A 10,863-nucleotide genomic window follows, 5' to 3' on the forward strand; every position below is an offset into this window, starting at 1 on the left:
GAGAAAAACTAAACCAATCGGTGCTACCAATTTTTTACTAATGCGCTGTTAAAATAACAATGAAAAGCTGCTTTATTGACTTTAGACCAGGTTTTTGTTGCTCACTTTCATCTGCCTCAAGATAGCAATATGCCAAGAATGCACCTGAACACACCTCCGTGTAAGACCAGCACGCCAGTGGGTGCACAGATGGGTGCAGGTGCATTTGGTATTCAGACAACGTGGGCGCTGGACGGGAAATTGAACACTGCGTCGGCCTTAAACTAGACACTTAAACAGGCTTTGCGCTGCGCGGGTGCCCTAATTCTTAATACAACATCAAATCGTTCTTCTTTTTAATGTACTTGTAATTGTACTTCCTTGTCTGACAGTACTATTATTTTAACACATTCTCAAGAAATTACTTGAGAAAAGAACTGGAAACCCACATTGGTCTAAACAACCATACAGTATGAAAGGCCACCACAAATACAACGTGTGTAGTGGAAACACTGTCATGTCATGGACTACATGTTTGCATGGGGAGAAACCAGGCAGGCTCCTCAGGTGTTGCTCTGCCTCGGCTCTGAAATGGGTCTGCATCTAAAGTATAAAAAAAATGAATTACTGCAATGTATGTTTTCAGCCTTGTGTTTGTGTGTAGTAGTGTACAGCTTTATACTCAAAATGTCTGTGTCTGAGGGTTTGTCTCTGTGTGTTAGGGCTGGACTGATATATAGATCTGTTGATATGGGCTGTTACTGTGTAACATTCAGGCTGATTGACTGCATATTTCAATGATGATAACCCCTTAGGATAATGTAAATGAACCTGAATTAGTTATTCAACAATTTGATCGCATGGCATACAGGTATTGAAGAAGAAAAATGTTTTTCCATCCGGACATGTAAAATGTGATGTGAATACCTGTGTATTTCATATCAAAGTGAAAATATAATCATCCCGGATATCAGTGTAGAAGAACAGTAGTGGTGGTCTTTTGGTTGCTTTAACCCTTGTGTTGTCTTCCCGTTACCCTAGCTTCCTACTTTGTGTTTTTCTGGGTCAAAATGTAAAATTAAAACATTTTACTTTTTTACTTTTTTGTTGTCTTTTTCGACACTCGCTTTTCCCGATGTTTTTTTGCTTTTACCAATGTTTTGGGACGTTTTTCTCAATGTTTTTGAAAATTGTTCCCGATGTTTTTTTCACTTTTAAAGATGTTTCTGAAGCTTTTTTCAACATTCTTTTATTAATTATTAGATTGGTCAGTATCAGTAGAGAACTGATCATCTATTTTACTTGTGAAGAGCGTCGTATGAACCATCCACGCTGTTGTTGTTCTTTAGACAATTTGGTTGAAAGAAACATTTCTGATATAGAAACATTTTGAAAAAGGGTCCAATCTGACCTGATGACAACAGGAGGGTTAAATTCTGGTGGAAACATGGTTCTGGTGAATATTTAAACTTTTTTTAACATTGATATTGAATATCAGCTCATAGTATAAGCCCCCGTCAACATATTATAGCAGCATTATATCAGTCGAACCCTTCTATGTGTGTCTGTGTTTCTTGTTAACGAGTAGCCAAGTTAAAAATAGAGACAGAAGGAATGGAACAAATACACTACTTTGTCCACCTTTTTCTTTTTAATTCCCATTCATGGTAGGATAAAATGAAAAACCTTGGTAGCACTTTCCAAAGCAAAACTATTGGCCCACTGTGGGCTTTGAGGTGCTTTTTGGAAATGCAAGCAGTGACTTTGGGACCAACAACAGAGCTTGATCCCTTCAAGGCTGGTCCGTCTCTGTTTTTATATTTTGAGTTCTGTTACACCACCAAAGAGAGTATTTTTTTAATTACTGAAAGAAAAAAAACAAAACAGGACACGGTACAGAAAAATAGTCAGCTGCAGTTCTATTATTAGACTAATCTTCAAATAGTCTGTATCCTTGAGACAGCCTGGCTTGTTGTAGATACAAAATGTTTAATAGTATCATGCTCCGTGCTGAGATGTTAGCATTATGTTACGAGTAGTAAACAAGGATACTTTGACATAGTCAGCTTACGTATTGTGTGATTTTAAAGGGTGAGTGCCATTTTCTTCAAACTGGACCTCACTTTTCTGTTTTTGTGTCTGAGTGACTGATGGGAACAACAATCTTTGGAATTAGTCCAGTAATAGGCAAGATCGCTGTAGCGGCGAAACAAGCTACAGTGTAAGTTAATAGGGCCGTTATCAGGCTTGTACTTACCTTCACAAAAGTGCTTGTTTTGCCACTGACAGGCTCAGATTAATATTCTTAGTGTCTGACAACATTATGGAAAGAATTTCTATGGAGGTCAAGCTTTCTGTTAAAGAGTAAAATCCTTTTTTTAAATATGAATATGCACTTGCTAAACCCACCAGACTCCATGTAAATAAGCAGTAATTTTACCATGGTAAAATACACTCCATTCAACGTTGACAGAAACAAAATAAAACAATGAAAAGCCGTTGTGGGTCGTCTATCCACTTTTCCAACCATCAGAACTCTAGTTTTGGTTGAAATAAACACATAGTTTATGATTTATATGTTGGAACATAAAACCTGTAGGGGGACCGAAGCGGGAGAAGTTCTCTGGTGTTGCTTTAAGACTGCCGTCAGTCTGTGACTGGCCCCAGCCGGGCCCTCATCCAAAAAAGACACTTGCCACCGGGCCGAACACATTTTTTGGGGGGAACCGTGTTATGACGTGTTTACAATCAATTTAGAACAGTTACATTTACTCAGAAGAGTGAGTTCATATGTGTGTGTGCATGCTCACCGCTATTCCCACCCAGCAGCGGATGGGCGTGGCAGGGACAGGCAGCGAGAGTCCACGTCTACCCTGGAGGTGCCAGACCAGCAGAGGACGCCCTCCCATCACATACGATCCCGCTCGGTCTCCCCACACCGCGAGGAGCAGGGACGGATCCGCTCACGGCCACCCAATGTTCCCGCCCAGAGGTGAGGGATAAAGAACGAGACAAGATCTTATTGTAAAGAGCAACATACCAAATTTCAACAGTTACTACTACTATTTTATACTAGCAGTGTGAGTGATATTTAAAGTGATACACACAGATCTTTTAAGCTAAAAGCTTGAAAGGTTGGCTGTTAAACATTTGAAAATGTACAGTTCATGGAGAGTGGAGGCTATGGCCAGCCTTATATAGATCACTTTATGCTGCCCATTTATATCTTAGCCAAATATGACGCATATTTTACACAATTTAAAATCGTTAACTGTAAGTGTTAGAATGGGTTGCATGGCCTGATATCTAATGATGATACTGGTGAAGGACCCATATGAGCCTAGTGGGAAGACACTGGCCACTTGTAAAAGGTAAAAGCAACATGGTTGAGGCAGAGAGACGGAAGGACAGCGAACAGAGTCCATCTACAAATGAAATGTCTGTCTGATGCAGAACACGCAGTGCTGCCAGCTCGGCTTTTACTGGCCGAGCCAAATGAGCCTCGCCAAGAGTCTGCTGCAACACCACCTGACTTACGTCCTTCCTTCCTTCCTTGTTCTTTTTGTCCTTCCTTCTTTCTGTCCTTCCTTTCTGGCTTCTTTTCTTCCCTGTCCTTCCTTCCGTCATTCCTTTCCTTCTTTCTGTCCTTACTTCCCTTTCCTTCTTTCTGTCCTTACTTCCCTTTCCTCCTTTCTGTCCTTACTTCCCTTTCCTCCTTTCCTTCCTTCCTTCTTTCTGTCCTTCCTTCTCTGTCCTTTCTTCTTATGCCCTTTCTTTCCTTCCTTATGTCCTTCTTTCTTTCTTTCCTTCCTTCTTTCTGTACTTCCTTCCCTGTCCTTCTTTCTGTTGTGCCTTCCTTCTATCCCTGTCCTTCTTTCTGTCCTTTCTTCCCTGTCCTTCCCTTCTTTTATCCTTCCTTTCCTGTCCTCCTTTCCTTCCTTCCTTCTTTCTGTCTTTCCCTGTCCTTCCTTCCTTCCTTCCTTCTTTTCCTGTTCTTCCTTCCTTCCTGTCTTTCAGGAGTCTGGATAATGAACTTCCCCACACTCGTCGTTCCCGTTCTCCGACCCGTTACTATGACGCTGCCAGAGGCCGCCACCATGAGCAGGAGTACCCTGATGACAGCAGGTGAGTGTCTGTGTGTGCGCACCGCTTGTAATGTTTCATATTAGACTAAATGGCATCAACAACAAACAAAGATTCGGAGTGCTTTGTGTGTGTGACACTGGCCGCTTATTTGTGTTCACACGCAGTTGGAATGAGACTGTGTGGCAGCTGATTCGGTTTTTACCTGTGGGTGTGAATGCCTGTTATGAAATTTGCTAAAAGTTTATGTTAACATGTTGGAATCATTTGTTTACCATTATCATTTTTAAAATAACACCTGAATTAGTTTTCCAGCTCTTTCTTTCTTTGATTTTCCCATCTTCGTGTCTGTTTCCCCTGGGCCTCGAACCCCGCTCGGTGCAGTAGCTATCGGTTACTGCCCTATTGGATAAAGTGACTCGGGAGCGGTGTTTAGACAAAACGGCTTGTTGTTGCAATAATCTATGGCATTTCTCAATCCGCGATAGATTTTCTTTCCTATTCACGTCTTCTCCTTCTGCTATTCTTCGTTTTTTTTTTACTGTTGTTAATTTCCTAATGTGTCATCCATTCCCCATGGTAACCACAGCGAGGTCATCATGATCCACCAGTCAATGAGAGGCAAAAGTGCCGAGTGCCTCCACACCAGGTAAACTGGCCAATCACGACACGTTGTTTACATTTTGTTCTGGATTTGGGTTCTGGATCAGATATATGTGCGTAGTATTTGTTATTAGATTATCTCTCTGAAAAAGGTAAATCTATCAATGAGAATACTGTTTAGAAAAGGATAAAAGAGTGAGAAAATATAAAATATCAAAATCAATTACTTTGCTATAAAAGGGAAATTAGTGTAAAAGTAAATTGTCATTTAAAGAAGCCAATTGAAACCTACACACACACACACACACACACACACACACACTCACACACACACACACACACACACACACATACATACACACACCAGTAGAAGTAAAATTGTGGACTGGACTTAAAAGATAAGGCGATCAATAGTCTATACTTTGTGTTATAGTCAACAAATGGCATGCAAAAAAAAGTCTTAATTGTCTATCTCTGAATGGTGTTCCACTTCCCTACCCGGTCTGTGGCACTCAACCACAAGGCTTTTGTTTTCACTGAAATTGAAAATTCTTTAAAAACTGGTCGAGAAAATTTAGTTTAATTAATTTTTTTTAACTGCAACAGCTGCACACTGTAGTTTTCTTTTCTTTTTCTTTCTTTTACAAACACAGGTGGAATCAGTACATTTCTGCAGCTGTGGATTAATACACATTTGGTGCTCTAGTTAGTTTTTGAGGCAGCAGGACAGTTTGAAGGATTGAGTCAAGATAAACACTGTGTGTGTGTGTGTGTGTGTGTGTTTGTGTTGTGGGTGTGTGTGTGTTGTGGTGTGTGTGTGTGTGTGTGTGTGTGTGTTAGTAGGATAGACTTAGTTGGTAGGATAGATTCAAAATGTTGGTCTTTTCAGGCAGTTTGTTGACAGTAAAAAAATATAGCCTAGTAGTTTTGTAAAGTTTTTTTCTAGAGTGCATTTAAACTCAGCTGTAGCTATCCAAAGTCCTGTATAGAAACGCACCAAGGTTCTGCACAAAAGAACACTGAAATGTAAAAAGAAAAGTAGAAGGAAAACAGGCCGAGCATCCCAATGACAAGACAGCAATCAGCAAATTTCTTCTTTCTTCTACAGAATAGAAGAAAAGGAGACGTAGTGGGTTTTAAAAAGCCAGTGAGACAAAATGTGTCTTTAGCCTAGATTTAAAAACAGAAATGGAGGGAGCACGTAGTTGTACTGCCACCTCAGATCCACAAGAGGACACTACAGGACCATGCTTGCATTCAGACTCAGTTTCATACTTAGCATAATGCTGTTCTACAGCCTTGTCTCTGCACTCTGTTCTCATATCCCAATACAGTTTGATGGATCATGACTAAAACTGTCATTTACATATGTGTATCACATGTGCTGTTGTTATTTGAATAGGCGTAGATTTCGGCCCTGAAAATTTAGATTATGTAGATGTGTCCACTTCAAAAAGTATGAAAGGCAACACACTCCCCAAAAAAAGGTAAAAGATAACCGTCCAGTACAACAATAAAGTGAAAAAAAACATTTACATAAATAAAGACATTTGCACTATACATTGATGTAGAAAAGGTGCATATTGTTGCAGAAAAAATTACCGGATTGCTATAATGAAGTGTTTGATGCTGAAAGTTTTCTGGGGGACAACCCCCAGACCCCACCGTTATATAGTGAACAAAACCTACGCCCTTGGGTCTGGGATTGCTATTTAAGCACACAGTCTAAGAGGTAAGTTACACGCTCAAGAACACGTGTGTTTGCCTTCTCAGAGGTCTCTCCTTATACAACCATAGCGCTCAGATAGAAGCATGAAAAGCTGGTAACATTTTCTATTGGCACCGTCTACACACAGACATACTTAAGGGGGGAGGGTGTCTTTAAGTGTGTCTGTAGAGGTCAGCGGTGGAAGGAGTATTAAGATCCTTTAATTAAGTAAAAGTTCTAATAGCACATTTAATAAAATAATCTGTTACAAGTTAAAGTCCTGCATTGGAAATGTTACTTGAGTGAAAAAGTCTTTAAGTATCATCAGGAAAATGTACTTAAAATATTAAAAGTAAAAGTACTCAATGCAGAAAAACCCTTACATTTTAGAAACTGGAAACGATCCAAACCGTTCTGTCGATCAGCCAAAAGTTTCATCTGGACTTGTAAGTCTGTATATTGTTGGGTAGTTTAATGGTGCTCTAAGCAATGTCACGCGTGTTTTAAGCTACAACATTTGTTGTCACATGCAGCAAACATCTCCTCACTATCTGCTAGCTGCTGTCCCAGAACTCACTGTAAAAACATCTCCTACTATCTGCTAGCTGCCTGTCCCCAGAACTCACTGTAAAAAACATCTCTCCACATCTGCTAGCTGCCTGTCCCCAGAACTCAACTGTAAAAAACATTCTCACTATTGCTAGCTGCCTGTCCCCAGAACTCACTGTAAAAACATCTCTCACTATCTGCTAGCTGCCTGTCCCAGAACACTGTAAAAACATCTCCTCATATCTGCTAGCTGCCTGTCCCAGACACACTGTAAAAACATCTCCTCACTATCTGCTAGCGCCTGTCCCCAGATCACACTGTAAATAACATCTCCTCACTATCTGCTAGCTGCCTGTCCAGAACCACCTGTAAAAAAACATCTCCTCACTACCTGCTAGCTGCCTGTCAGATCACACTGTAAATAACATCTCCTCACTATCTGCTAGCTGCCTGTCCCCAGAACACACTGTAAAAACATCTCCAATCTGCTAGCTGCTGTCCCAGAACTCACTGTAAAAAAATCTCTCACTATCTGCTAGCTGCCTGTCCCCAGAACACACTGTAAAAACATCTCCTCACTATCTGCTAGCTGCCTGTCCCCAGATAACACTGTAAAAAACATCTCCTCACTATCTGCTAGCTGTCCCCAGAACACACTGTAAAAAACATCTACCTATAGCTGCTGCCTGTCCCCAGAACACACTGTAAAAAACATCTCCTCACTATCTGCTAGATGCCTGTCCCCAGACACACTGTAAAAAACATCTCCCCACTATTGCTAGCTGCTGTTCCGGAACACCTGTAAAAAATGTCTCACTATCTGTAGCTGCCTGTCCCCAGAACACCTAAAAACATCTCTCACTATCTGCTAGCTGCGGTCCCCAGAAACACTGTAAAAAACATCCTCACCATTAGCTGCCTGTCCCAGAACACACTGTAAAAAACATCTCCTCACCACTGCTAGCTGCCTGTCCCCGGAACACACTGTAAAAAAAATCTCTCACTACCTGTAGCTGCCTGTCCCCGGAAACACATGTAAAAAAAAAAAAAACGCGGTCTCTGTAGCCAGCCCAGGTTCTACAAAAACAAACTGTGCCCACCTGCACCACCAAGCATACACGAACAGTCTTCCAGCGTTCCAGCCAATAACCGACCAGAAGGATTTGGGGGTGGGGGGGTTAGTGTGCGGAAGCACAGAAGGGAGGGCAAGGGGACGGGATGAGGAGAAGGGAGGGGCAGGCTAGTCTCGTGTTTGAAAACATTTTGAACGTACAAAAAGTAACGTCACGCAACATCGCTTAGAGCACCTTTAATTTATAACAAATGTTTGTATACAAACTGCATGGGTTTTGTGTGCAAAATCTTAATTTGTAAAGTAACTAGTAACTAAAGCTGTCAGATGAATGTAGTGGAGCAAAAAGTACTAATTTTCTCTCTTTAATGTAGCGGAGTAAATGTAGAAAGTGGAATGAAAAGAAAAGACTCAAGTGAAGTACCTCGTTATGTGTACTTAGTTACATTCAACCTCTGGTAGAGATGAGAGCCGGCTTTTGATGCTTGTATGCATGTCATGCTGTAGTTCTACTCGCTTACACTGCAAAAACTTACACGCTTACTCAGTGATTTAGCAAAGAATGTCTAAAATCAGACGACAGTACAACTGTTATAGCTGGCAGTCCTGAAATATGAAACTTGTTTTTTTTTGTGTAAGTTAAAGAGATGTAAAAATGAATAAATCAGCTGATGAGCTAAACCTCTTTGAAAAACATACAGTATCTTCGAATAAGTTCAATAGTTTAATACATACAATCACTGGATAAGTTGGCACCTTTTTTGACCTACACCTTTTTGTCTGTCTGTGCAAGCAGTCCCACAGGCTTGTTTTTACTTTCTCCTCTTCCACTCATTGCTCCCATTTTCCTACTTCTGTCTGCTGCATGCATGCTAACACAGGAGATCTACTAGGCACAATAACACACTGCCACCTAGGATGCCCCTTTTGTTCAACGCTGTCCCCAAACACACAAACAGGTAAGTCCACAGTTCAGTAGGCTTCAAACAAACAAAGTGTTTTCATTTTTCATTATTCATTTTATTTAGTCCTATTTCAAAGTTTATTTGAAAAGAACCACATCAATGTTACTGGCCCTTATAATATGACGACCCACCCTGGAGGTGTCATGGCCACCACTTTGAATTATTTTAACTTCATTTCTGAGAAATCATGTTTTTTCTTTGTCAGTTGCATGGCAGGCAGCTATAGGCAGCAGTATAAAACAATACCCATGGACATTGGCGGACATTGCTACAGAGTTAATCTGTGCGGTTTTGGACGTAAAAATCCCATTAAATTTTCTCAATAAGGATTTCAGTCATCAGCCATAATGTGTAAACCATCCAAGGTAGACTGACAGCGAGCTTCGAGGTTGTGAAACAAAGGTTTCTGCTCCTGTAGAAGCTGGAAATCCATTTGAAATCAACCTTGTTTTAAGAAAAACATGTTTTATTCACAATCTTATGGAGAAATACTACACTACCCACAATCCAAAGCGTAACAGCAACATCTCTGATTGATCCACCTCGCTGTTACAATGAAAATGTTTACCTTACTCTCGAACCCGCAAACGGCTAGATGGAGCTCCTCCCACTAAAGTCTCTGATAGTTTCTGTACACAGTCATGTATCTTTGCCTTTTTTTGCCATGATTCTTCTCTTGGCTTGGTTCCAGATGCAAATCTCTTTATATAAGCTATTTCTGAAACATTAATGCAACAATTGAATGGGAAAAACACTACCGGAACCAGAGGCATTAAAAAAGTGGAAGAATCCAGTCCGAGTGACCAATCACAGCAGTAGGAAGTTTAAAAACACTTTGTTGTTGCATTTGGGAACAAACACGGCACAATGTTGGCTAAATTCATCTAAAACTGACCCAGAATCTAAACGAGAATTTATTTAAGCTGCATATTGTACTATAATAGTTTTCTTCTGCCATCCGTTGCCGGTACGCAACTTGTAACACAAGTATGCTCTTAGAGATTGGATGATTTGTGCACCCTCAACTCAAAGTTTACGTCTACCCTGAGGTTTACACAGGCGTATACATTTGACGTTTAATCAAAGGCCCACAGATTTTCCAATGCAGGTGTTCCTCATTTGTTCTGTTGATTCAACTGGGAGTGTTCCATGCCCATCTAAGCCGAGGAAGTGCTCCAACTACAGTATGACTCACCTTAAACAGAATGAATGCGATTTGAAGTTCCAAAACCAAGGGGTGCTCAAAATAGTTCCTCCCAAAAGGTATTCCATCATAGCTCCCTCTTGGATGTATAAAACCATAAAGAATATGGTAGAAGGATAACCCCTTAGAGATGAATCGTCTCAATTTTTTCGAGGGGGTCTCAACTGCCTTCCCAACCTCTCTCCACTGAAATTCCGTTGTTGTGTTGTGTGCCTTTTGTAGTTTTGATGCAACAAAATGGGGATAGCTGCACACGCTTTAGGAGTCTCTCTAGGAACAAGTGACATACAGGAGTTGTGCAAAGAATGCATGAGAGAGAAGTTCAAACCCTGCCTTCTTTTGTACCTCCACACTCCTAGGCAATGTTCTGCTCTAAGAAAGTTAACAAAAAATATTGGAAAGAGTCTTTTTTGACACGATCTTCGACCATCACTTTGTTTGAAGCATACTGAAGCCTTTACACATTTTCTTGGGGCCAGTAAGACATTTTCTCAACCTGTGGAGAAGCCCATACTCCCTTTATTGTCCTAAAAATGTTGATCATCTGCAATATTAGAGTTCCAACGTCTGCAGACTTCCTTTCATGTGAGTATTTTCTACAGCAGCAGGCACTTCACAGATTGATTTCCAATCTGTGCTTTCTCTCCTTTCTTTTGTTTTTGTTCTATTTGCAAATGCATGCTGTTTTTTTTTTTTTTTT

At 40.6% G+C, this 10,863-nt stretch overlaps 1 protein-coding gene across 5 annotated transcripts in view; it reads left to right on the forward strand.

Annotated features, from left to right (window-relative positions):
• rims1a (regulating synaptic membrane exocytosis 1a) overlaps positions 1–10,863 on the forward strand; it is a gene marked incomplete at its 5' end in the record, with an annotated part of 176,268 nt that overhangs the window by 137,035 nt on the left and 28,370 nt on the right. For 2 of the 5 annotated variants that reach the window (XM_032528452.1, XM_032528453.1), the window contains 3 exon segments: positions 2,806–2,971; positions 3,997–4,104; positions 4,652–4,711. In XM_032528452.1, the coding sequence (XP_032384343.1) occupies positions 2,806–2,971; positions 3,997–4,104; positions 4,652–4,711 (334 nt within the window). 5 annotated transcript variants of the gene reach the window in all.

The sequence above is a fragment of the Etheostoma spectabile genome, chromosome 10, assembly GCF_008692095.1.
Source record: "Etheostoma spectabile isolate EspeVRDwgs_2016 chromosome 10, UIUC_Espe_1.0, whole genome shotgun sequence".
Lineage (NCBI taxonomy): Eukaryota > Metazoa > Chordata > Actinopteri > Perciformes > Percidae > Etheostoma > Etheostoma spectabile.